Source organism: Hippocampus comes, unplaced genomic scaffold (assembly GCF_001891065.2).
Source record: "Hippocampus comes isolate QL1 unplaced genomic scaffold, H_comes_QL1_v1.1 scaffold261, whole genome shotgun sequence".
Taxonomy (NCBI): domain Eukaryota; kingdom Metazoa; phylum Chordata; class Actinopteri; order Syngnathiformes; family Syngnathidae; genus Hippocampus; species Hippocampus comes.
Genome location: NW_017805824.1, coordinates 4203138 through 4230919, shown reverse-complemented (window position 1 = coordinate 4230919; position 27782 = coordinate 4203138). Strand labels below are relative to the sequence as shown.

The window sequence follows — 27782 nt, the reverse complement described above, 5'->3', positions numbered from 1 at the left end:
TTTACTGGCTTCAAAACTAGTTTTCCATCAACTTGTTGTGTACTCATATACAGTATATGTGATATTACGAGGCGATCATACAGTACATTTACAGGTATATGGCTTCACAGTCATAATGGCCCACTGAGGTGCATCACAACTTCAAAGCGGCCTGACAAAAATGAGATTGACACCCCTGCAGTAGTAAAAAAAATAAATGTTACGAGTAAGACACAGTCGTTCTACAAGAGTGTGTAATTGTCTTACTATTGAAAACAAGGAGAATAAAGTGGATGGATATCAAGGATACGGAATAAATGCTCAACAGCTTTCCCTACACTCGCGCTCACACTGTGGTGCAGAGAGAGGGGGAAAAAAGAGTGGAAACAAATGTGTATTTACAGTCGTTGAAGGATCACCTGGTGTCACAGCCAGCCAGCCAGCCAGTCACGATGTCTAAATCGCTGTTGTACCTACGGGGTACCTACAGCATAGAAAACAAACTGTCTTCCTTTGCAGAAAAGATTATGTAACATAGCCAGTCGAGCTTTCCACGGGCCTGTGGGAAGACGGAAGTAGTGATACGGAGAGAAAAATGAGCGGGGGGGTAAAGCGAGGGCAAAATGCTGCAGCCCTCCCCTCTACCTCATTCACCATCTGTACTGACAGTGGAGCGCTAGCCCCCCTTCACTGCCTTTTACCCACCACCTCCCTTCCCTTCGCAATGCTGTGTGGAACGGGGTTTACATAACCCACTGCAGTCTGAGGTAGTGCAAGCATAACTAGTATGCCACAATCATTCTACAAGTGGTAGCTGTTCTATCCGAATTGTCCTACAGTTGAGGACAAAGAGTCTACTAGTACAGTAGATGAACCTTAAGCTGGATATCAAGGATATCGAATAAATGCTCAAACAGCTTTATGGAAAACTACCAGGGGGCATTTTGGGACTACTCGCATGATTCAAGAGGCTACTGTTGCATGACACATTGCTACTTGTTGTTCCTCGTAGCGTTACTTGTGCAGCACAGTAATTTACTTGTAAGGTTTAATTACACTCTAATATGGCACATGAGGCACTAGTAGTGGAAAAACCTTCACTCGTAAGGTACAATCATTCTACTAGTGTGCTGAATTGTCTTACTAGTGAGGATAAAGCACATACTAGTACGTTGGCCTTAAGCTGGATGTCAAGGATATGGAAAAAATGCTCAGGTTTCAACCCACTTGCAATCAAATGCACAGAGAAGACACAGGCAGGCCTAAAATTTAATTTGCTGTCAACGATTAGGAACAATTTGCCCTGAACCATTCGCCTTTTTTATAGACTACCCTGACAGCTTTATTACAAATGCTCAGCATTTTCAGGAAACCCAATGAGCTCCTTTGTAGATACAATCTTGAAGTGTTAACTGAGCGAACAGCACTCAGGAGGTCTCAAAGTTGTGTGTGGGCGCCAATGTGGTTGTGTATGTATGAGTGTGTGTGCCTGTGTGTGTGTGCGTGTGTATAGCACAAAGACCAGGTTGTCTGGAGGGAGACTGCAGGCATTTTATGCTACTCTTGCCTCATCACATAGTGTTTTACCGGTTTTGGTAGTCAGGGTGCTTGTCGTCATTACTGGAGTGTATATCAGCTGACTATTGGCAAGTGGTGGAGTACACCTGTTAGTGTTTGCCAACCAGTTCAGGCTAGGGCCAAAATTAAAGACCATGGTACAGTGTTGTGGAAGATTTCCTTTTTATTTATTTGTATAGAAACACAGGAAACACATGTTAAGGTTGATTGTGAAGTGATGGTTTTCATGTTTTTTCACAGTACAGTATGTAGGCCAAATTGTCAGAATGTCTCATGTTGTACCATGTCGAGCTGCAACATGCCAGGCGGCACTGAGACCTACTGAAAGGGATGCATCATGTACTTGAGAACATTTGTATGTGTTGCTTATTCGTGCGTGTTAGGGTGGCACCGTCCCAAAAACCGCCAGATTCTGCGATTAACGATGCTAAGGGGGTAATAAGTATCTCTTGAAAGTCTTACAAAACTGTTCAGTGCAACAAAACAGACAACTCATGTGGTCAACCTGCTTCCTGGCAAACTCATTAAAGATCTGTTTACGATCTTAGGACCGTTCATCTTAAATATTATTAATTCATCACTATCCTCTGGCACTGTAACAGCAGTGTTGAAGACTGCTCTTATTCGACCCCTTCTTAAGTGACCAAATCTCGAGCCAGAGTTTCTGTAACTATAGACCTGTTTCAAATCTCAAGTATATTGCGAAAATTCTTAAAAAAGGCAGAGCACAACAGCTGAATGGCTACATGGCCGCTCACAAACAATTTGAACTGTTTCAGTCAGTGATTAAGACCCACCATTCTACTAAAACGGCATTTGCTAAAGTGACCAATGATCTTCTCCTAACTATGGACTCCGACACCTCATCAATATTATTATTATTACACATGTAGGAAAAGGCCTTGGGAATGCTGAGTTACACAAGTCAACTGTTTATTTCTCACTTGGGCTGTACACAATATAATCGAGCAATCACACAATTGTACACACCTACACAAAATTCTCCTTAAAAAAATACACAAAAAAAAAATGTATGACTGTTCGTCAGCCATGTGGGCCCGTAGACTGATGATCGGTGAAAGAAAATGTATTAAAAAAAAAAAAGTTTTATTCATCATCGTCGTCGTCGTCGTCTTCTTCCTCCTCCACTTCTCCCCCCTCCTCCTCCTCCTCCTGCTCTTCATCTTCTTCATCACTGATTACGTATTTCTTGGCCTTCTTTGTAGCCATTTCCTCATCATCCTCGGCCTTTCGTTTGCCTGACCCCTCACCCTCCTGCAATAAACAAATACACATTCCCATTAGGTGTGCCACAATGAATTGAACTGAAGCATTCGGCCTAAATTATGATGCACAACTATTTCATTAATTACATCTTATTTATATTTTACCCAAGTTTGGTTTATGCACCTATGGTAAATAAATCAAAAACAGGGCAGACGTTGAATACTTTCACCGTTAACTAGTAGTTGCACATTTCCTGCAGATGGAAAACATGAGTTGGCACTTTTTCTCTCGCTTGTTTTTTTTTTTTGTTGCTTGTTTTGTTTTTTTCCCCTTACTCTCATGCAGGCCTGTGGAAAATTTGGATTTTCAGCTTTGGCACCACACTGCCACCTGTGTGCAGAGTGGCATATGACACTCACCTCGTCACTGTCCAGCTTTTTGGCCTTCATCAGCCTCTGTGCCTTGTCGTCGTCTGAGCCTTCATCGCTGTCTGATGAGTAGATTCTTGCTCGTTCCTCTGGATTGAGTGAGACAGAGCACAACAGTGGGTGACTCTATAAAAACACTATTCTTAAATTTAAAAAAAATAAGAAGAGTTTGACATTGACATGAACCAACAAAAAAAAAAAGCTAAATTACATAGACAACTGAAAATAACACACCATACCTGTATATTTTATTCAGAGGAGACTTTTTTTTCCAAAACCATACACTTATGGTGTTTAGATTGGCGCAAGGCATTCTTGTAGCTGGCAACATCATAAAATTCTTTAAAATAAGACCATGGATACAGAATAGCTTCTCTCAATCTTTTGTGTCATTGTTCTGAACGCTCCGTGGTTTACAGTCATCCATGTCGCTGATGTCCCTGTTTTTCTGCCTTATAAGACCTCAAGATGTCAATCAAAGAATTCAACTGCTGTTGACTTAACCTCTCTCCAGTTACATCACACCGTCATCCGCCAAGGTTAAAAAAAAAATCACTTTACTTACTATCACTTTTTTACCTCCCACCAATGATTAGTGCTCACCTCTCAGGCCGCCTCCTCCTTTGTATTTGCCCTTGATGGCTGCCAAGCTAATGGACTCCTCCCCCTCTTCTTCGTCATCGTAGCGATCGGGCTCCAGGTAGCTACTGCTCAGGCCTCTCTGATGCTGCTTCTCCCTCATTCTCCTCTGCTGCGACTCTCTGCGGATAGACGCTCGCAGGCGCTCCTCCTCTTTCTACATTGACGGACACCAATTGGAAGCTAAATAGAATCTTTTCAAATGTATTACGTCACTGTTAATGGGTTACTATGGACCCAACATGGAATTGGTGCTGATGAGTTGACACTCAATGGCAATAATACTTATCATATTACATCATTTCGTAGTCTAACAACATAGCTAGGTGATTCCCAGCGACTGTGCTGCGGCACATCTGTGAGTGAAATATATGAGCGTAAAGCGCCATGTTTAGCTTTGGATATCGTTAGCCTAATAGCGTAATTGTCCAAGTAATTTTTAAGTTACCGTGACAATATCAGTAACAAATAACAAAAGTGCTTGCTAAAAATGGTGGTTTTCTTTGTCTGTTCAGATGCTCATACAGGTCATCATCAGGGTAATATGCATAGCTCGAATGGAGGCAACCGGACACTTCTTGTTTGTTGTACTTTTTTTTCTGAAAAGGTTCAAATGGTATTAGTCTAACAATAAAGCCATGACAATGAGAGGCAGCTTGCTCAAGTCCTTGGTTTTGTGTATGATGGACGTGATCAGCAGCGTCCTTTGTTTGGGTTGGCTGCACATACATAAACAGAATGTCAGTGTCGCTGACCACAGTCCAACATTATTATGTAAGCGTGCCACAATGTGTCTTTATGTGTAAGCAGCTGGGATGTGCGTATACTCAACACCACTAGCCATTTGGATGTTTTTTTTTTTCTAGTGGTGTTGAGCATTCTCAAAACATCAACGGAACAGAATGTGAATCACCTTAATCATTTCATTACGATGCGACTCTGGATCTCGTCCAGCCATCGGGAGGATGCGGATCTTCTGTGTCTTTGAACAACGGTCAGCCAGAGACAAGGTCATCTTCCTGTGTGTGGCGCTGTCGGTGGAGTGAGGCCTGGTGAAGAAAATGGACGCATGGCATAAGATTAAAACACAGAAAACTCCGGTATCGTTCAAACATCACCTTTATCGCAGATTTGTTGCACATCATTCTTGGGAAATATAGTTTCTGAAGAATTCAGAAAAGCCACTAAATATCAGTTAAAGGTGGCTAATTTGGCAAAACTGACCATGCACTTGTTTAAAATTGTGTAAAAATTGCATGCCTCCTTTGAGAATTAAGTGTTAAGGCAGCAATTAGTACACAAAATCTCCTTGATCCATTAAGGGAAAAAATTAACAATATCTTTTATGAGATCTTAACTTTTTTAGATAGCAAGTTGTGAATCCACGGCACCTCTGGTGGTGGCAATCAAAAATAGCGCAGTTGTGAAGTAAACTTGGCCAACCATTTTTGAGTAATACTTCGGGCTAAAACTATTTCAAGCATACTTTCATTCGTTTTTTTAAATGCAATCCATCCAGGTTCATAGTTAGACCCATAGCAAAGCCCTGAACAACGAAAACGCTTTTGACCGGCACTCTCCAGCGAGTGACGTCATTTACAGAATGCAGAGTTGCCAGTCCGTCATTGTAATGCATTGTTGAGTGTCCTGTTAACTGCTCTTTGCCATTGTTATCAAGTTATTCATCGAAATGCCTTAGCGCTGTGTAGCGATGCACTGTTCATATTCAGGCAAACAGTTTGAGTGGCCAAAAGAAAAGAATAGGGCCTGTAAATGGACCAGAAAATTGGAAGGTTACACTTTCATTCTCACAAAGCGAATGAATTTCACGCTGATGTCAACATGCATTCTTTGCCCCCAAAAAACAAAAGGCAAAATCTAATCTGGCAGAGTACAGCACTGTTATGCATTCAATCGGCTTTGGATGGCATCCTACTAGTCCCATGGGTTTGAGTAAACAGAACATCCAGGTGGACAAGTGGCAGCTGAGAGGATTACACAGACCTGGGCAGCTCGTATAAACTCATTCAAGGATTTGGAACAAATTTCTCAGTGAAGCGTGAATAGAAGCTTCTTCTTGGTGCTTGGAAATAGATTCAACTTGTGTCTTATTATTTAGAGCATTAGATAGCAGAGGAACCCTAAGTAGCGTATTTTCAAGGCCTTTATTTATCATTGATAGCCTAGAGAAGGGGATGCGAGTACCTGAATGTGAGCTTGGTTTTGAACACGGCCTGTCCCTGCAACCCAGTACCCTGACGGATGAACAGGTGGTTGTGGTCTCCCTGGAGAGGTGCTTTGTAAACGTCAAACACTTCATTCCCCAAGTGGAGAGACATGCTGCAGCACAAGCAAGAGCAAAAGCGCAGAGAGTTGAGAGGGGCCTGCAATCAGACGAAGGAAGAGGTTGACAATTAGAACGTACCTCCCATCGGACCATTTGACGATGCGCGCGTTGCTTTCACGTGTTTCGTTTCCTTCCTCGTCACGCTTGACACGCCACCGAATGGTGTTCTCCACCTGGGAAAGGAAATGATTTATTGTCAGCTAGAGTTGAGTCAATTTTACAGCATCAAGTCTAAATTTAGATGACTTCAAGGCTCTTTTCAAATCTACCAAGTTACACTTTTACATTAATATATATCCAATAGATGCTCACATGAGAAACCAAATTGGCTGGATTTACACAATGGGTTCAAGTGCCCAATTCAGATATAATGTGAGTTTTCAATGTTACATTGTGTTTAGTTGGCCGGGCTGACTAAACTATTCATTGGAAAGTGTGTGTGGCCTGTTATATATAGCATGAAAATAACACAGCATTTGCTAACAACATTATGCCTACAGTCGAACATGGTGAGAATTACGTTTCACCGAAAGCTGTCATGAGCCTGAGCTATACTAGCCCATAGGTGATTAAAAAAAGAAGAAAACACGCACAGCAATGAGACGGCAAAAAAGGAGCCAGCTACACTAACTTTAAACTTTGATGTCAAGTAGGCGGCCGCAAAATATCCTTTTGCGGACTGCAAATGGCCCCTGGTTTGCCAGTTTGAGACCACTGTTATACCAAGTTTGATGCTATCAATGTTATTGCTATGCATTCAACTGTTAGCACGCCATCCTAGCCCAAATGCAGAAAAGATGCGTGCATCACGTCCATTCTGCAGTGTCTAATAGAAAATGCCTTCGGGCTCAAATGCTCTTAGGTTATGCAACAGGAGAACAATATGACATACAACACCAAGTCCACATCCGAGTGGCTCAAACAAGCCAAAAATAAAGGTTTGTGAGGGCCAGATCAAAATTTGATTCAACTGAGATGCTGCAGTATGACCTTAATTGCAGTTCACAGTGGAAAATTCTCCAATATGATGACAAAGTTACAACAATCCAATGAAGAAGAGATGGCCAAAATTCCTCCACAGCAATGCAGGAGACTCATCAGAAGTGATTGCAAACACTTAATTTCAGTTATTGCTGCAATGACTGACCACAGCTAATTGTGTTCCAGCAATTAGCTAGAGTAGACAATACACACCTTCAACTTCAGCCTGGTGCGTCCTTCTTCATCCAGCATTTCCTCATCCTCAAATTCATCCTCATAGTACTGTGGGTCAAAAGGTCTACAAAGGGGGAATTCAAATGAACTTTGATTCAACATTCAGAAGTTATACTGGATATTTTAAGTTAGCGTGAGTACAACGTGTGTCTATTAAGTTTAATTGGCCCTAACCTGGGCTCCACAGAGAGAAAGTTGGGCAGCTTAACAAAGTAAAGGTCAGAGCCAAGGTCGGTGCTGACTTTGGGGATCTCGACTTCGATACGAGTCTCAGGCACAGGCTCCTCCTCTGCCTGCTCCCCTTCCAAACCATCTTCTGTATCCTAAAGAGAAAAGCTCATCAAACTCCGCTTCACTGAGCCATGATAAAAGGGATTAGCGAAACGAGTCTTAGCCAGACGCTCTGAGGGCAAAACAGAGTGGTCATTCTCATTAAAGATGACAGAGACGGTAATGAAAAAGTTTAGGTGGATACCATGGGCTGTCCCGGGGTGGGAGGCTTTTCTGCATCACTGTCAGAAGAGATGTCATCAGCCTCGCCGAACAGGTCATCTGCTACAGACTTCTTGTCTGCGTGTGAGCACAGAATGAACAATCTTTTATCCTCTGACAGGGAAAAAATATGAGCTGCGAAGGGTGAACACTCATCGGGGTTCTCTTACTCTCATTTGCACCAATGTCACTGTCAGAGTCGGAATCTGAAGCGGCTTTTGCTTTGGCTCTCCTATGGATGAATTCATCTTCACTATCGCTTCCTTTTGGAGATTCTGCAAAATACAAAACAACAATTTAAGGTAAGACACAGCAGGATCGGTATCAGAGAGTGGAAGAGCTTGTCATTCGAACTAATGGGAAATGAAAGTCAGTCAACATTTTCTTTATCAGTGTCTTAGTGACTACTTTGAAAAGCATCTTCCGTTTCTGCATCTAAAATAACGATAAAGATTTGTGAATGAGAGGTAACAATGATTAGCTGTCTCAGTGTTACTAACATGAGGTCACATCGTCTTGATTATAATTCTGGTAACTCTTCTAAACATGTAAATTGTCTTGTAAACACAGTATCTGGTGTAGTTTTTTGCTTGCCTTGAAGAAACACAAGCTCACAGTCACATCACATAGGGATGTAACAAAATCCAAACGTCTTGATATAATGATATGAACCTCATGATATGATAATTTGGATGATATTGTGGGGATGTGGGCAAAATAAAACAAGCTCATGATATTGTTCAAGAACTCACGATATTGTGGGGAAAAAAACAAAACTCATATCGGAAAAAAAAGCACACTGCTTTTTTGTATAGCAACAAAACAGAAACAGCAGTGACAAAAACTCAAATGTGTTACATTCCCCTTCATCTGGCGATTAGCGTGGGTTTGTAGCCGGCCAAAACATGCCAAATTCACATGAAACTCCTACCAGACTTTGTGTTCCTGGGCCCTTCATCGTCAGAGTTCTCTCTTTCTTCATCCGAGTATTGCCGCTTCTCCTCTTCGTCCTCTGATTGGTCACTCTTAGCCCCACCTTCCCACTTCTCGTCATCTGAATGGTTCTCACGGCCTGACCCTTCTCCGTCAGAGTGAGGGGTTCCCCCACCCGATCGCGGGGTTCCGAGGTCGGTGTGAATGCTTAAACAGAATAAAATGAAGATCCACCCACATTATTAGCTACACCGGTCGAAATGAAGAGGTTTTACAAAGATCAGAATCACTCTCAAAAGTCATAACATCACAAATTGTTGATTTAGCATGATGTTTCTGTGATTAAAATTCTTTGTTTGCAGGCAAAAAGGTAACGAAACCATTTCTGTCAATTAAAGCACAATAGGGCTATTTATGTAAAGACAGAACATCTCCTGAGAGTCCATGAGCTGCTGACCTTCTGTCAGAGCGGACACTGCCCCTCTCAGAGCGCGGACTTCCCCCTCCCGACATGCCACTGCCTGCCGGGCTTCCGCCATCTGACCGGCGGCCTCCATCTTCCTCGTCCTCTTCGTCGTCTCGATGGCCACGCTCTGAGCCGCTGTGCTGCTCTGCATCGGAGTGTTCATTCTCAGCCTGATCCGAGTGCACGCTGGCGTCAGACTGATTGCCCGACCGCTCAGACTGGTTGTCGCTGCGTCCGCTGCCACTGTGTTGACTGTGCTCTTCTTCCTCACTGTCGTCTCCGAACAGTTCCTAGGAATAAAAGTATGTACAAGGACTCCTGTCATGGAGAATTGAGCCGCGATACAGCAAGAATTACCTATAAATATAAGCCCCGAACTTTCTTCAAGCTAGTTTTTGATTAGCACTCGTCTTTTACAATGTTAGTTAAGTATGCAATTATTTCTGAGACCCACTCTAGTCAACTGTCAAACAAAGGTACGCACTTTATTCATACTGGGTTTTCCACCTTCATGGCCTTCCTCTTCGTCATCATCATCTCGTTCTCTCTCACTGTCACTGCCACTGCCAGATACATTACTGGCAGAACGAGGTTGCTCTTGCTCAGAGTCAGATCCAGAGCCTGAAGCAGATTCTGTAGAACATCGGTCATAACATTAGGCACACCTGCATATTCAAATGATATCCAACAGTAATTACTGGATTAGGAGGAGTCAGTCATTTACTTTTGATGTTTATCATAGTCATTGTAATCCAACAATGGCAAATTCACAAAACTTCACTCTCCTGTGCCTTGATCAAGGACACCCCGACAGGAAGCAGGCTCGCATTTCTCTAAAAGTAAGTTACCTTTTTTTGTCCGCAGCAAGATTAACTGTTCCAATGCACAGGTGAGCTACTGCTGCTGGTTGAGTTACTACAGAAGAAAACTAGCACTTAACGTTTATGTAGATCAAATAAAGTATTAGGAAATTAAACTCATATGACAGCCTCAATGAGCATGACTTCTTGCATTCAATTTAAGCAACGCCAAATTTCATAAACAATTGTAGTGTGCTGAATGTAGGCTAACGCTAAATGTGAGAGACTAATGGCTAGGAAAATTGTATATTTTTTCATCTTAGCTTATTGCAGCCCATGTTGTTAAAGTGTTCCCAGAAGTGCTAACAATCACTGCTGTTATTATTAGCCGGGCAAAAATAAATCTTTCACTGGGTGAGCTTTCTCACGTTTTATAAGTAGCAGATGTAAAACAGCTCCATACCTCGTTGGTCATTGTCGCTCTCTCCATCACTCCCGAACAATTCATCCATATCCGCCATTTTTCTAAAACTGTATGAAATGTGACCTACCGGAAGTATTTGTGAAGACTTTCAGAGGAAAGATTCAACTTCCAGGGTCACGCTGGAGACGACACCCTGCTGAAGTGAGTTCAAAACAACACGTGGGGGCGGTAAAACGCAGGGAATGGATGTTCTTCATACAGTATCCAACTTTAGGTTGTTCCTGTACTAGGCTTTACCCTCACTAGTAATTTACAATTTAGTTCAATAGTCGGTCTGCCATATTGTTGGCAACTTTTCTTTGCACGACTGTATGACATTTCTGAAATTTTGGCACACTACTAGTTAAATAATGTGGTGCTAATGATGCCTTTTGAGCATTTATTCGACATCCTAATAATACAAGTGCGCTCATTGTGTATGACATTGCTGCACCGGTTGTAGGGGAACTTTGGCATGAAAGTAGGACTATTTGTTACAAATAAGGTAAACCCGTGCACTCGTTGACAACCACATGTTACGAGTACAGTGAAGCGCCAGTTTACTAATAAAATGTTATGATGTTACTAGTAGAACATGTTGTCAACTTGTGTTGCCTCACTAGTAGTAATATGTCGTTTTTCTAGTACAAGGCCAAAGTTGTCCTGCTTGTTAGGACACATAGGATACCAGTACATTCTCACACTGTTTTATGTGTTGTGTTGTATTATTTTGTCATTTTATGTTAACTGTTCTGTTGATGGCGGTGCGGGTACCCGCAACGGCTCCTCTCCCTCCTGTGGTTGAGAGGAAAGAAATTTCATCTGTGCTGTATGTTGCACATAGAGCACATTTGACAATAAAGTTGACTTGACTTGACAGGGACTTCAATGTTTTTATCAACAAGAATCAGGGACTTCAATGTTTTTATCAACAAGAATGTCACATGCCTATTAATTGGGCCTCATAGTGTTATTAGTGCAGCACATTTGTTGACTATCGAGGTATGGTTGTTTACTAGTTGACTGAAGTAGGGACTATCCATTCATCCATCCATCCATCCATCCATCCATCCATCCATCCATCCATCCATTATCTGATCCGCGGTCTTCGGGTAGTAGGAGGGGTACACCCTGAACGGTTGACAGCCAATCGCAGGGCACACATAGACATAGACATAACATGCAAACTCCACATAGTAAGGATTCGAACCCTGCACCTCTGCACTGTGAGCCGTCCACCATTCCATGAATATTTTATAAAGCGCTAAATACAGAAGTCATTCTGTTATTTCATTCAGCTCAGTTCCACCCGACTTTCAGTTTTTTCCCCCCTTTAAGGGGCGGGATCTTTCCAAACATTGGTTAAAACACATGTAACTGCGGTGTCTATTGGGTGAATCGTACGTCAGTCAGTAAACCTGCGGCACTCTCTTTTCCCTGTTGTTCCACCCTTGGGCTGAGTCTAGAAATCAAGACACCGTCCTCACAAGGAAGTCCGCTCATCACTCCACCTCGTTTCATTTTCCCCAGGTAAGACCGGCGCGAATGCGTGTGTTTGTCGCTGAATTTGCGGGAATAATCGGAGTAATGTGACACAAACTGCCGCTTGAAGGTGTGCCCTCGAGCTGGATGAGCTAGCTTCAATCATTAGCACCGTTGAAGCAAATGTTAGCCTGCTAGCTGGCTGCTGTCAGGCTATTTCTATCACATGCCAACTTTCAGGGAATAAAATAGTCTCCGTATAACTGCAGAGTTGTTTATTCCAAGGTAATGTAGATTGTGACGGATTGTAATTGTCGGTAAGACTGTCATAATAAACATGTCATGACGAGCTAAACGTAGGCGATGAATGAAATTCTTTCGGTTGCATTTACGGAAACTTCTCCACAGAAGACAATTTACGTGTTGCCAGTCATTTGGGCGTGCTGTTGCTCACAATACAAGAACATTCGGTTATTATACCTGGCAGAAATGCTCCATCTAGTTAACTTGCTAAATCGTTTAATATTTATTATTGGTCGGTTCCAGGGATCTGATTAAATTTCAGTTTCAGGCAAACGCAGTAACACGTCAGTAGTCCTATAGTTTCAGTGATTAAGGGTGACTCCCATCATCATTGAGAGCACGGAAGGGCGAACGAAGTGTAAAATACCACATCCAGTCACTAATAAGTTGCAAAATCATATCGCTGTGTTCCGGAATCCATGTACACTTTTCTGTTCACATTCTACATCTTAGTTCACTCTCGGTGTTATCTGTCTGGTCGTCATGATGAATGCAGGGTGTGGCCCTTATGTTATGGTGCATGGTTGCTCAGGGAAAGTGAGCTTTCAGCTTATCATCTTACAAGCTGTGAGTTAGCTGCTGTTTGTACCTGCATGGAGTCCGCACGCTGACATGACATTCGGAGTGAAACCTCCCGTCTGCCACACCTACCCGATGCAGTGTTGTATTGCAGATAAACAGGCTCTGCAGATAGGATTTGGTTGCATAAAGAGAAAGCAACCTGCTCAGAAATGTTGTGCACAGTGTAACCCAAAACAGTTAAATACATGTCTGAAAACAAGCAGTCTTAAAAGATTCAACGCACATTTATTACACTTAAAATTTAAATATAACAAAACGTTATTGAACAATCCAGATATAAGCAAATGTTTAAGCCACAGTAACAATGCACAGTTTAACCATTAAATCAGGGAGTCTCTTGCATACCACTAGAAGGACCCCATGTAAAACTTGTGGTAGTAACATTAGACTGTTCGGAAAAATATACACAGCACAGGCAAAGATTTTGCTTCGCCCTTTTTTGTTGCACAAAAAATTCTTTATACGTCAGATTTTTGACTGCTGTACGATTGTAAAAATAAGTGAACTGCTACATATTAAGACTTAAAGAACAGATCATTACCATTAATCATAAACTAAACTTTCTTTAACCCAGAGGTCTCACAGAATTGTCAGAACAGAAGAGACATTAATCCTTGGCTTGTCGTAGGCACAATGACAGTTCCATCTTAAGGTTGTTGTGTGACTTTTGTAAATCGACTTCAAATTGTACTACTTTGAGGTCAGATCATTCGAATTTGGAAGTCCTTCTGTCAAGATGTGGTTTATTCTAAAGTGGTCTCTCTGATAGAACTTGTTATTCTTATGCTTTCATTTTTAGTCTTGGCCAAGCTGAAAGACCAGGAGTTCCTTAAAAGCTTCTCTTATTATATACATAGTACAGTAATAAAGTAGTATGTGTCTTGAGTGTGCATCTTGATAGGGGATATGCGATCATGTTTTGTTATTTTGAGGAACACCACACTTCCTGCCTAGTCATTTTTTTTAGGAAAGCCTATTATTTTAATTTGTAAATTTTTATTTCGGGGAAGACACACTTCAGATAGCAGTCTTTTCACCTCTGTGTTTGGCCGAGTTAGACTTTATGTATTTGCGTGCTATCTGTGCAGTGTAGTGGAGGATGAACAAGACAGAGACATTGTGGGAATATAATAAGAGCAACGTGTGGGATGAGGAAGCTGGGCAATTCTAACTATAGTCTTATGTTAGGGCGGTCTACTATAACAAGGGACTAAAGCAAACTTCCTGTTCATCTCTCTGATGTATCTCCAACTAAACACACACACACACACACACACACACACACACACACACACACACACACACACACACACACGTAGTCGTTGGATCTCGATCTACAGATTTGTTATATTATTTCATCGCTCTACTGTGCCCTCTCCTAATAATAGACACATTTAAGTGCCAATTAGTGCGGGTAAGGTCAGTGTCAGGAAGGCCAAGGTGACAAATTGAGTTGTGTCGACAGGTTTGCAGTATTATTGGCTTACGGTACTGTTTGTGTCGTAGGATTAGCAGAGATGAGAAGGAGAATGGAATTAATCAGACTGGACTCATGGGTCCTCTTGTTGCGGCGTCTTCACCGTTCATCCATTATCGCTGTCTGCATGCACTAAGATTTTTCTATTTTACTCGGACTTTGTGGTTGCTGTTTGAGAAAAGAGGATAATATCCTGAATGGTATTATTTCAAGCTCATCTTGTCATAAGAGCATTACATGTGTGTGACTTGTGTTCATCCTGGCTGTCTTATCCTGCACTTTATCCAAATCCTGAATAGAAATATCATCACACTTTTACCCCAATGTGCTTTTCAGCATGTAGTAACTGACATTTTTTGCGTAGGGGTGCATCAATGCCACTTTTTTCAGATGTGACATTTTTGTGCTCCCTTTTTAACCGAAAAAGGAAACAAAAATTGGCATTTTGGCAGTCCATTCATATGAGTGAATCCTAAATCTTGAATCTCATTAATGCAAAGTTGATGCGTTTCTTCGCAAAAAGATGAACAAAATCTGGTGGACAAACAGGTGATCTGGGTAAATGCAGTTTAGGTATGCGCATTACAGCGTTTTCAGTCTATTTTGTAGAGCCGTATGAATGGGGATAATTTTGACAACACTACCGTGAGTGGACTAAAGCATCCAGCACTCATAATACTGTGATTTTGACGATTAATTCACAAACAGTTATTGATTTTAGCTCAAAGCTCTACACCTGCACATCCTGCAGTGCAAATGCAAGCCAGATCGGAATACCATTAAACCCCACCGTGGACTCATTAACTGTATCACTTTGTGAAACAGTCTAAAGCAGTGATCCCCATCCATGATGTTGTGGCCCATTACTGTGCCATGAGAGAACATCCGATGCAGGAAAATTATCCCATTTAACTTTATTGGTCTGAAAATTATGAGCTACAAATATTGTATCATTATAAATGTTAATATTCAAACACCTGTCCTACTGCAGGGGTGCCCAAACTTTTTGGACCGAAGATCGACTTTTCGATCAACCAACCTTCTGCGATCGACCCGTTACAGTTTACGCACATACACACGCACGACATGATGAGCAACAGCCTGACATGGAGGCATATGACGCACTTTTGCAGCCTCTTAACTATCGTAGCTCACACGTACCGTTTTAAAGTACTTCCCCCGGCCCTCTAGATTCCTATTCTTTGCCCGTGCCCTTGGTGAATTGTACACGAAACAAACTCTGAATGAGAATAATGATAACGATTAAAGATGTAGCGCAACAGCGCTGATCACAAGCTGCAATTGCAGACTGCTGAGTGCTAACAACTTCGGTAATGCAGGTCACGCGCCATCGTAGGTTAAAGATTTACCTGCTTTATTTTATTTAATTTTTTAAAATACTTTTTGTGAAAATGAGACTGATAGGATGATTAGGGTGCAGTGTACATAAACACACAAAAAATATATATTACTAACATGCACAAAGACACACAAATGGTTGTTTTTTTTTCTCCTCTACACCCCTCGCGATCGACTTGGGTACAGTCCGCGATCTACCAGTCGATCGCGATCGACGTAATGGGCACCCCTGTCCTACTGCATATACAATAAGCATTGTGTGGCAAGTTGACACATTTGAGTGAATATTATTTTGAGTGGTATTATTGCTGTTGAGTAAAGCCATCAGCGTTGACTTTTCAGTTCAGCCTTATCTGTTGGCGCTTAGACTGGTTGGTAAATGCCCCTGCCGTGACTCTTAACATTTCTCCCTAATGTGTTTGTTGTGGTGGTTTAATGGAGCAGGCGAGAGGAAAAGTTCAAGACGGACAGAGGTTGAATTGTGGAGGTGAGGAACTGCACAGTGCACATCGCGACAGCTTGTTCAGGAAACTCCTCAAGTGGAGAAATCCCTGACTTGAGCAGTTTTGGGGAAACTGCCAGAAATTTTGAAAGAATCTTTTGCTCAAACTCACAGTTGAGGATTTTTTTTTAAACTGCTGCCAAAGTGTTTACAATGTTGAATTATTTAAGTCGAGGGGCATGTCTTATGTAATCGAGAGGCAGTAAGACGTGATTAATGTTCTCTTTCTAGTGCGATAAAATAGTCCAAGAAAACTACGAAGGAAAGTTTAGAGTTAAATATCTTGATACTTTTTGGGAGGGGTTAGGGCTAACGTCAAATGTGGACCACTTAAGGGGAGTGTGGAAATGATGAGGTCATGTTACGTTCCAACTGTGGCGTGGGAGAGTGAGCAGAAAACTGAGGTCTCATCACCAAGTCCCACAGGACAGGCTCTCATTCCGAAATGTCTTCACCATGCTGCTTTCATTATTCACGCACATTCTGTTCGTTCAAATCTTCCTGTGACAGCACATATGGATTTAAGATTATGCGTCAGGGTATAAAATATGATACAATAGAGAGAGACTTTAGCCTGTAGGGTTCACCGGACGAGAGGTAGGCTTCTTCAAAGGAGTGGTCTGTCTGTCGATGTTCTGAGAATGTTGTTTCTTTGTTCCAGCTGTGTGTGTTGCGTCATTGCAAAGCTTAAATGTGCAGCGCCGGCAGCTGTGATCAACTATTGTTTCACAAGGATGAGCTCAACATTGGCCTGTTTTACAAAAGACTTGATTAAATTTACTGGCATTTTTTAATAAAAGAGTGAGGAATCCACTTAGATATGAGTCTAGGCTAGGCACTACTAGTATAACTCCAGAAATAATGGCCCTTCAAATGGCGATGTTTGGATAATGATAACGATTTATTAGAAACGTGTCTTATCTGTGTAGAACAGCGGACATATGAGTTCCACGTCTGCTTCACAGTTCTGAGATTCGGGTTTCAAATCTCCACTTCGCCCATCCAGTGTAGAGCTTGCAAGCTTTCCTCGTCACCCCTGCTTGTGTAGGTCTCCCACATTCAAAAACACGCATGTGAGGTTCATTGACTTTGAAGACGGTAAATAGTCCGTAGGTGTAGATGTGAATAGTTGTGTCTATATTTACCCTGTGATTAGCTAGCGACCGGTCCAAGGTGTACCCCACCTCTCATCCAAAGCCAGCTGGGATAGGCTTCAGCTCGCCTCTGACCCCAATACCAATAAACGGTATCGAAGACGGATGGGAGGGATGGGTGTCATAACTGAAATATTTTTAATGTTGCATCATTTAACCGTTTTTTTTCCAGATCGCATCACACAATTGTCCTACGAGTTGCTAGGCAGAATTCAGAGTGCTCAGTCATAAGTGAACCTTGGGCAAAAAAACAAACAAACAAAAATCATAAAAATTTTCCTCCTATTCCGTCTGACAAAAACAGGAAGTTTTATTACAGTATATGTGCCCTTTTTCTCTTCATCTTCAGGTAGCCTTTTCTCTGCTGTGGAGCGACAAGACGGAGACATTGAAAGAGGGCCTGCAGTCTATTGTTCAGCGTGGTCGGGAAAGCAGCAGCGAGCATCATGACGTTGTCATTCAAAAAGGACCTGGACAAGTACAAGGATCTGGATGAAGATGAGATCCTTAACAATTTGTCGGTGGATGAGCTCAAACAGCTGGAGACGGCCCTGGAGGAGATGGACCCAGAGGTCGGAGCTCGGTGACAATTGGAGGAGGGGCCCATTGCTGATATAGCATTTATTGTATTTTAATCCACACATCTACTAATGTTGGTCATTGGTCCCCCTCAGAATGCACTTCTTCCGGCGGGTTTACGTCAAAAGAACCAAACTACAAAGCAAGCCACGGGAAGGTTTGACAGAGAGCGCCTCCTCAAATACCTGGAGAAGGAAGCCATGGAGTACAAGGACAGAGAGGATATTGTACCCTTCACAGGGGAGAAGAAAGGTGCGTGAAGCTGAGCAGCATGAATCCTTCTTTCGGTGTACAGTATGGTGATGAAAAAAAGCAGCACAGTTATGATATTTTTATGTTATATTTTATGATATTTATATACTTTTTGTCTTCTACTTTCTCCCTTTCATAATTTTGCTGCTGAAAATTGGGAATTACTCCCATTGTGAGACAAATAAAGATTATCTTATCTTATATTAAGAATGTGTCAGTATAAAATACACTTATATGTAATACACATAGTGTAAGTATTTCCGAATCCCTGAAAACAACTGTGACAGTTGCTTCTGGAGGCATCAACCTTGTCCCGATGACCTTGAAATTAAAAATCAAGAGAGAGATGTTAACTCCATTGCGTTATTTGTCATGTGAACTGGGATGGAGGGCTGGTGTGTATCCGTGGGTTTGTGGCTGTAGCAGTAATGCAGTTGAGACACACAGCGGTAATTACTCTGCTGCTGTCTGTGCAAGTATTACTAATGCTTGTGCCCTCTTATGCAACATGAAGGCGGGAGTGCGGGGGAACACCACCATTGTGTGTGGGGTGAGCTGACAGAAGGGATGTAAAGCGGTATACCCATGAACAGTATTTTGCACTAAATTGTCGGTTTTGGCCCAGTGATATCTAGACTCAAGAATTTGATTCGTTTCGTCAAAACCGTTGTATCTCAAATCATATTTCCCTATTGAAATGAATGGAAATGCCAGTCATCCGTTACAACCCCACACTGTGCTCCTTCTGCTGTAGGAGCTTTGGCTACCAGGGGGTAGTAGAATACAGAAACACAGACGCAAACAATTAGTTTCAAAACTGAGTGACCCAGTAAGCCGCACGAATATTAATATATGCCTGTGAATATTGTTATATATTCCGTCTTCATAGGTTCCTGCAGTGTTTGTGTTCAAAGAGCCTTCGGTAAAGGATTATTGCACCCTACATGTTGTCAAGATGCACAAGTGTGGATGTAGTTTCAAAAGGTCTTAAAAAAAAGATGTAAAAATAGAAATGTGAGATTTTGAATTCATGTACTGGCAATTAACTTCGATATAATAACCTGTAATATAATACCCTGCTCTGGCTGAGTAACTAGGCAAATTCAAATCGACATCGCAATGTAGTACAATGTAATTTTCAAATTAAAAGAGCTGCAATTTGGGGTTAAAAAATAAACAAAACTCTGCCTCATTTCAGTCACCCGGTAGAATAAATTAAAAGGTTTAACAGGACACCAAAGTGGGAAAACAGTCAAGCCGAAGAGGGAGTGGCAGCAAACTATGTAACAGTGTTCCTCAACTCAATTCAACTGTATTTATAGAGCACTTTAAAGCAACCACTGCTGTATACAAAGTGCTGTATATGGAGCAAAAATAATTCATACAACAACAAACAATAAATCAATAACAAAGACAGGAGAAAGCACAAAAACAGTCCAACAAAAAGTAACGTCTCATACAGAGTCATGATTCCACGGTTCCATTTATCGTCCCGAGCGCAGTAGTATCATAATAACGAGCATAGTCTACAGGAATTGCATTGTAGATTAAAATATTCTATCAGCTAATGTAGAGGAAATGTGCAGCTGACATCTTGACATCCACGCTGAACCCGCACTGCCTAGTTAGCTATAATGCGTCCCATATGTGTATGTGTGCAAGTCCTATGACGACATGGAAAAGTTGAATCATTGCAGTAATTACGTGGAATGTTGCAGTTTCCCTTCCCCTTCTTTGTTTTACCCCAGCTGATAAATTAAAACAAACAGCCTCCTTACGTGCCCCGGAAACCACTGCAAAGGATATTAGGCCTTCACCATTTAACGTAATTCTTTTATAATCTATTCATTTTTTTGTTCTTCTTCTTCTCTTGCGTTTTCAATTCCCAATTCCATTTCCAATCTCAGAGGTTTGAGGTTTGTTTGCAGCGATTAACATTGTACACATTTTAACTCGAATAGCTGGCAATACAATGTCAATAATTTGCTTCACCTACTGGAAGACATACCCCAATTTTTTTCCCTTGTCTAGCATTAGGATTCATTGTGATGCGGATCGTGTTTGTGGTTTCCTTTGGCAGTTTCACAGTTGAATCCACGATGTACATGAAACTGGCATTTTCGGGATTGCCACGTCTCTATTGCTTCAAATGAGCAGGCACAGGAAGGAGCCTGATGAGTGTATTTACTGTTTTGTTGGCTCCAGGAAGTGCCAGAACCCCCACCAGGGACCAGTATGAGCAATTTGATTGGCTTGACTGACTTTAAAGGGAGTTTAAAAAGTTAGAAGCGCCTATTTCTTGCAGGCATGTAGCGCTGGCATCCACAGGCTGTCACACAGCAGCAGCGCAGTCAAGATTACAGTTGACTTTTTGTTCATGACTTCCTTCCCTTTCCCCCCTCAGAGTGGTTACCATGGCACTACCATGCTCGCCTGACTGTTAGTCTTAGTTCAGGTCAACTGAGTATTGTGGTGTGGAATGTTATAGCAGAAGAACACAGCATGGAGCCCAACCTTTTTTATTTGGCGTTTTAAATGGTAACGGCCCAATGAGCCTTATCAATTACATTGTCTCTGATGACCGGAAATGATCCTAAATGAATGAATTCGCAACCGTTTGTGAGATTTCTGTGCATTACAGTCAAGCACAACACATTGTAAGTGTTGCAATATGATGCCATATTGTTGCTGAGAGCACCGGAAGGAGTCGGTTGGTGACGGTCTCAGTCCGCTGCTGTTACTCATGCTGTGTGTCGGAGGCAATTGAAAACAAACGTGATTTTGATTGATTTCAATGAAGTCATGCAAATGCCATTATAGTAGCACAAGGGAAGAGTTTCGGAGGGTCGGATTTAAACTGAACTGGAATGATAAATAGATTGATGAATACATACAATTGATAGTATTATAACAGTGTAGAGAATGTTTTGTTCATTTGCATTATATTAATTTTATGTACATAAGTGTAGCATGGAAATGTGTTCAATAGTGAATAGTATGAAATAAGACCTAAATAAGAAAGATAATTTCGATGGATACTTTTCAGATACTTTATTCATCCTATGAGTGAAATAAAGTAAATACATTAATAAAGATGATCAAGATTAAGCTCCTCTACTGGTGAAGAGTGTCGTGAGAGGGTGGTGAAAAATGACATCGCATATAAAACTTTGACTTGAACCTGCTTGTATCACCTTATTTGTTCATTTTATTTTCTTGTCTGTTGTCGGATGGAATCACCTCCTCGTTTACGTGCCATTTCCTCAACTCTTTTTAATTTTCTCTCCCCAGGCAAAGCATTTATTCCTAAACAGAAACCAGTAGAAACACGACAGGAGAATGTCACAACCCTTGACCCGGAATTGGAGGAGGCCCTGTCCAGTGCCACGGATACGGAACTCTGTGATCTTGCATGTAAATTGCATTACAGTACTTCTTTACATTAAATGTACTGGCTCCAGGACCAAAACACCCACAGAGTCTCCCTCTGCGAGCACAGCAACACACACTCCCATTGACACTCGTAACTCTTATTTTATATTGTGTTCTACTAGTCCAAATCATACCACATTGTCTTCCAAGACCTCCAGCCCCAGAATGCCTTCCAAGTATACTTTTATTTTAGGTTACATGTCTGTGCATGTAGAGTCTCATATGCCTTCCTTTGTTTGCAGCAATCTTGGGTGTTCACACGCTTGTAACCAGCAATCAGACGTATGACGGAACTGGAGCGAAAGAGGGCTACAACAGTATGTAAAAATATAATAATAATAATGACAACACTATTGATACTCACTCGGTGCAGTACTAGAGGGTAAAATAATCCACTGTTTGTTTTTCTCAAGATGTGGTTAAAGGGGAGAAGATGAACCCTGTGTTCGACGAGCCCCCCAATCCAACGAACGTGGAAGAAACACTGGACAGGATCAAGCGCAACGATGCCTCCTTAACTGAGGTCAACCTGAACAACATTAAGGTGCAACGCTCACTCAGAATCAACAAGTTTTAAAGATGAACAACCATCATCCAACAAGTTTGCTACTTCCTTTTTGCAGAACATCCCCGTCCCCACTCTCAAAGACTTTGCCAAGGCCATGGAGAAGAACACACACGTAACCAAGTTCAGCATGGCAGCCACACGGAGTAACGACCCCATTGCTGTGGTGAGGAACGCTGGTCATCCGGGCTATTATCGCACAGAGCTGCTCTGTGTTCACCTTTTTCAATGTTGCCCTTCCAGGCCTTCAGCGACACGCTGAGGGAGAACAAGACACTGCGAAGTTTGAACTTGGAATCCAACTTCATCACCAGCGCCGGAATGCAGTCGCTGATTGACTCCTTGCGAGATAATGACACGCTCACGGAGATCAAGATAGACAACCAGGTGAATACACGTCAGCGCTATCTTCAGTGGCATCTTGGAGCTCTGAATATTTTGCAGTCATGTTTCAACACTACATTGTAACTGAATAAATGCCAAGCAAATATACCAAAGTGGAACACATTAGATTATGCATGTTATCCTGTCGTAGTTTAGTTGTCATTCATTCATCCAACTGCTCTGTCTAATGATTTGCTGGCTTTAGCTGAAGTACTCGACAATATTTTAACTTTGCCTTATTTAGATGCCTGACAATGGAAACGGCAACTGGCAAAACAGCAGCTTCCAAAACATTTACTTCCTTGTCATATTTTCCACGAGTCATTCCAACCACGTCATGCTGGCTTCTGTAAAGTGAACCTTAGTCCGATGTGCAGACCTTTTAAGCTCTTGGAAATGTATTTCAGAGGCAACAGCTGGGTACCAATGTAGAAATGGAAATAGCTAAAATGTTGGAGGAGAACAACAGCATCGTGAAGTTCGGCTACCACTTCACCAAGCAGGGGCCTCGCTCTCGAGCTGCTGCCGCCATCACCAAGAACAATGACCTAGGTATGCCGCAAGCGTGCATGTGCACAACACTTGAGAACCTGTTGCAACCTGCGCAGAATCACCTCATGATAACAAGTCAGGAGGGGTGGATCATGCCATGACAAATAAGTGTGACGTACATGGAGAAATTCTTACTTTCTTTGATAAGTTTTAAAATAATTGTAACTTTATTGCAAGTGAAAATTAAATAGTAATAAGAAATGCCGAGCACCACAGAGTTCTTCGCATTTCTATAATATGCTTTTAGAATGCTTGTCCTCACGCCAGCATGCAAACGATGTCTCTATTTTTATTCCTCCACATCACTTTGCTCTTCTCGATTTTTATCCACTCTTGGAGATTCAGGATAGAGCGTCTTAGATGTTGCTAAAATGATCGTAAGCAAGTGTTTGTACTCTCTTGAAACGGAATTGTGATCAATACTTTGTAATACATGACCGCACATTCTGTGATGTGCACCCCTCACATTTCTGTATATATTTTAATTCTGTATATCTCTTAATAAGACAGCACTGAAGAAATGACACTTGACTATAATGTCAAGTAGTCAGTGTAAAATTTGTATAAGTGTGTAAATTTACAGTTCTCTCAAAATAACATACAGCCATTATTGTCTTAACTGCTGGCTACAAAAGTAAATACACCCCTAGGTGAATCTCAGAAACAAACAAAATAACTAAAACTTGAAAAAAACATTTTCTTATCAAAATCAAATTAAATTCAGAGTGCTTAAAAAATTATTACAAATTGCCCAACCCTGGTCTAGATATTAATGGCTGTGTATTGAGTTATTACACTTATACAAGCTATACACTAACATTGTACATTATATTGTTGAAAAGTGTCATCCGTTCAATAATGTTTGAACAAAATATACAATAAGTCAATATCGCAACATTCACATTGAGTTTTACTTTCTATTCCTGTTGACATTAATTTTCCCTTTGGTTTCTGGATACGATTTAGGATGTTCTTGACTTCTAGGCACCAATGATCTGCTCTCTCTTTTAGTTCCTCCTGTTGTCAGAGCTGCAGTAGCACAGGTCTGATGCATGGGGTGTGCTCAGTGCAAGTTAATAGTGACTTCTCTTCACAGTGTTCATGGGACCATTCAGTGCATTGAGTGGCGCCGGCTTAGTTTGTTCTGTACTTACTAATCCACGCTCTTGAAATGGGTGTGAACTTTGACCACGTGCTCACTCACACATTGTTACCATAACAAGTTGTAGTTGAGCATGTAATCTTTTGTTTTTGTTTCATTTAGCATTTGCAGGACGAATAAGAACATTTTTTTTGAAGTTTTACTTTCCCTGCAGTTCGCAGGAGGCGAGTGGAAGGGGACCAGTAGAAGTGGAGTCCTGCCCATCTCCCAGCCAATCATGTCGCTTCATCTCGCCATGTGGAATCATTTCCACCAATGCCCTGATCTCATCTCGTGTGGAACAAGTCTTGTGCCAAACTGGGGGGGCAAGGCGCAGCAAAAACATACATCTGAGAAGAAGAGAAATAACTGGAATGAAATGCCCTCCTCTCCTATATATGCGTTTATCATTATTATTATTATTATTTTTATGCTGTTGTTGAAGGTGTACATCGAGTTAGTTTTTAGTCTTTCCATTTCAGCTGCTCCCTGGTTTCAGCCTTGGAACTAGTCTGTCCTGACTTTTTACTTTTCTTCTTTTATAATGATATCACATGAAATAACAGTTAACATTACATCGTGGAATCGAAATAAACATTTAAGTTCAGGATCACCTCATGGAACACCAGGGTCATACAAGCAGCTCACACTGCAGGACCACCGCCTGCCTAAAAAAACCCTCCACAGCTCTTACAAATCCACGCTGCCCTCCGTCACTGTGTACAAACTTTGTCGTAACCGCAAGTGAAGGCACATGTAGGCTCTGTTTTCCTTTTTATTGGCGCAATCTTGTAAAACCTCACAGCTGCTGCGTGTTTTTGAGCAAAGCTTGTTTAGGTAAATCAGTGCCGACCTTGTGCTGCAGTCAGTCTAATAAATGAATGCTTACTCGTCCCCTCTCGTGAAATACTGTACCCACTTAAACGTACCACCGCATAATGTTTTATAACTCTCTATTGTTATATTTTAACCGATTTATGTTTTCCCGTTCCTCTTGCAACAAATGGCAGTTGGAACAATAAAGTGAACAGGATATCAATGTCATTCTGTAGTGAAAAGGTTTAACAGAAGAAGCCATAAATTTGTACTCGGATGTTAAACCATGCCAAAGACCCAACACATGCATTGCTTAATTTGTCTCATTTTGGGTTATGTGTTTGTATTAGACTAGGTTTTGGCTGAAATAGTCTCTTTCTCATGGTGTAATTTGCGAAACATTCCATGTGTATGTCTTTTTTTTCTTTTCGGTTTATAATTAGTAGCTAAAACGGTCAATGAAGTGACACATCAATGGAAGCGAGTGACATGACGACATGAAATCTTCCCCACAATTTCCTTGAACAGGATGGCCCATCTTTTTGAGCAACAAGCGCAAAAAGGGCGACCGGTGATAAAAACCTGTGAAGTAACATGTTTGCTCAGATTACATGATGCGATGACACTGATCATGCTAAGAGTTCTCACAATAGTGAACAATGATTAAATATCAACATGCAACACTTGAAGTCAAGTCAAAAGGAATGTGAGAACATTGGGCACAACAGTAGTTCTATCATCAACATTTATAATTATATTTCTCTAAATATTTGCAAGTATTCACATTTTTCAACGATCATTTCTACAACAACAACAACAACAAAAAAAGGAAATGTCAATGTCCATCACAGGTGAGCTATTTTTAGAACCGGCCTGTGAACACCATAGTCTTGAGTCCCCCCACACAAGAACATACGCAAATAATTGACTATTGTCAAAGCAAAGCTCCTGAATTCACTTCAAAATTGTTCCTGGGCACCAAAATGATGATGATGAAATACTACTTTTTTTTCTCCAAAATGAAGCATCTCAACTCACTTCAACATTCCAAGATTGTCTTGAGCACAAAACCCACACTTGAATGAATTTGCAAATGCAGAACTGCGAACGTGCGCGGGTTCACTGTATAATGTATGAATTAAAGTTTCAGCCTAAGATACACCCCCCCCCCCACCACACACACACTTTCACTTGACACTCAGCAAGTTCTACCACGAACATACCATTCATTTCTTAACATTCTGTGTGCCCCAAGACAGATGTCTCAAGGTGCACTAATCTGCAATTCACACGGCTTAAATGAGCTACTTGAATCTTGTAAATAAATACTGTTTTAGTGTCAGGATCTCAATTCTGGGATGTCATCTTGCTTAAATGTTTCTATTGACCAACATTTTTTTCAACTTGAAATGCCACATTCCTTCAACATGATTTGCATCTGGGTCATGTTGGGTTCTTAGCATGCTCACATCCTCTTGCCTTTTCACAGAAGACACACAGGTGGCCGGCTAATACGCAGCTTCTTTGTTGGGCTTTCTTGGTTATCTGTGACTCATGTATATGAATTTTGAAACGGCATCTCAAATGCTATGTGCATACACTCAAAATGTGTGTTCAACGCAGAGCTGCACAACTACTGTGGCAATTTTTTTGTACATTATGTTAAAAATAACAGGTGCCGACGGAACATAAAAGACAAACGAAAAAAAAAGACTGGTGAAACGCACTGCTGAATATATCTTCCAACAATAAATGTTTTTACATTCAGTCTATTTGCTATTTTCTGCTTTTCAGACTTATAACCACTTTGCAATGATAGGAATTCATTTCATGCACGTCTTTTGGTGGGCCTTGTGGTTTGGGAGATGTCCTTGCTGGTGTTCCTTTGTACCCTTTAGTCAAATCCAGTTTCGGTGATTGTTTGCATATGCCTGGGAGATGATGTCATTCATATGTATGACTTCATCCTCATTGGCTTTCACTGGGCCTGCGAGGTGCGGTGAGCTGTTGTCAGAGTGGAGGTGAAGGACTTGGGTTGCTAGATCACAAAGAGAACTAAATCATTCAAGAGGTCAACAGATAAAAGTGTTGGTTTGATGTGTAAACCCTAAACAGCACACTCAGTCATCGAACATGGCCTTGAATGGCACACAAAGTTTAACAAAAGAGGGAAGAGGGACTAAAAAGGACATTTAGAAAACAACACTACGGTCACATAACATTGTCACATACCGCACTATAACTGTGGAGGCGGAAACTCAAAAGTATAAAGCAGTATCTTGTGTGTCTCAATTGAGGCCAATTGGATTAGGAGTTGTAGATTTTGTAAATGTGGCTGTAAGGTAGTGTTCAAGGGTCATTGGGCGACAGTCGAACGCGCTCAATGTGCGTGTCAAGAAAACTTTCATGTGGCTTATTGTTAGAAAACTACGACTATTAATTACCACCAAAATTCACATACTGTACACAGCACCAACTATGGCCACTTCAACCTCTGAAAACAAAATCGCCGCAATGTTTTGGATGTTATGGCCATTAAGCTTTTTCCTCCCGAGAGACGTTCACTATAGAACAGTGGTTCTTAACCTTAGAGGTATCGAACCCAACCAGTTAATATGCACATGTGTGTATATAT

General features: G+C 41.4%; 2 protein-coding genes across 2 annotated transcripts; one reads left to right on the top strand and one right to left on the bottom strand.

Moving 5' to 3' along the window:
- Positions 1 to 2469: 2469 nt before the first annotated feature.
- On the bottom strand, positions 2470 to 10673 carry leo1 (LEO1 homolog, Paf1/RNA polymerase II complex component). Its single transcript, XM_019886505.1, has 14 exons — positions 10568 to 10673; positions 9789 to 9937; positions 9296 to 9594; positions 8837 to 9045; positions 8076 to 8180; positions 7889 to 7983; positions 7588 to 7736; positions 7393 to 7477; positions 6277 to 6371; positions 6057 to 6191; positions 4765 to 4900; positions 3816 to 4008; positions 3204 to 3301; positions 2470 to 2832 (listed from the first exon to the last, which is right to left on the bottom strand). Exons 1-14 carry the CDS (start codon positions 10623 to 10625, stop codon positions 2665 to 2667), a joined length of 1974 nt encoding a protein of 657 aa, XP_019742064.1. The 5' UTR covers positions 10626 to 10673; the 3' UTR covers positions 2470 to 2664.
- Positions 10674 to 11974: 1301 nt separating this feature from the next.
- tmod2 (tropomodulin 2) lies at positions 11975 to 26914 on the top strand. Its single transcript, XM_019886522.1, has 10 exons — positions 11975 to 12097; positions 17776 to 17998; positions 18101 to 18257; positions 21549 to 21671; positions 21932 to 22006; positions 22103 to 22233; positions 22313 to 22420; positions 22498 to 22641; positions 23046 to 23190; positions 24507 to 26914. The coding sequence occupies exons 2-10, from the start codon at positions 17873 to 17875 to the stop codon at positions 24536 to 24538; spliced, it is 1041 nt and encodes a 346-aa protein (XP_019742081.1). The 5' UTR covers positions 11975 to 12097; positions 17776 to 17872; the 3' UTR covers positions 24539 to 26914.
- Positions 26915 to 27782: the final 868 nt, after the last annotated feature.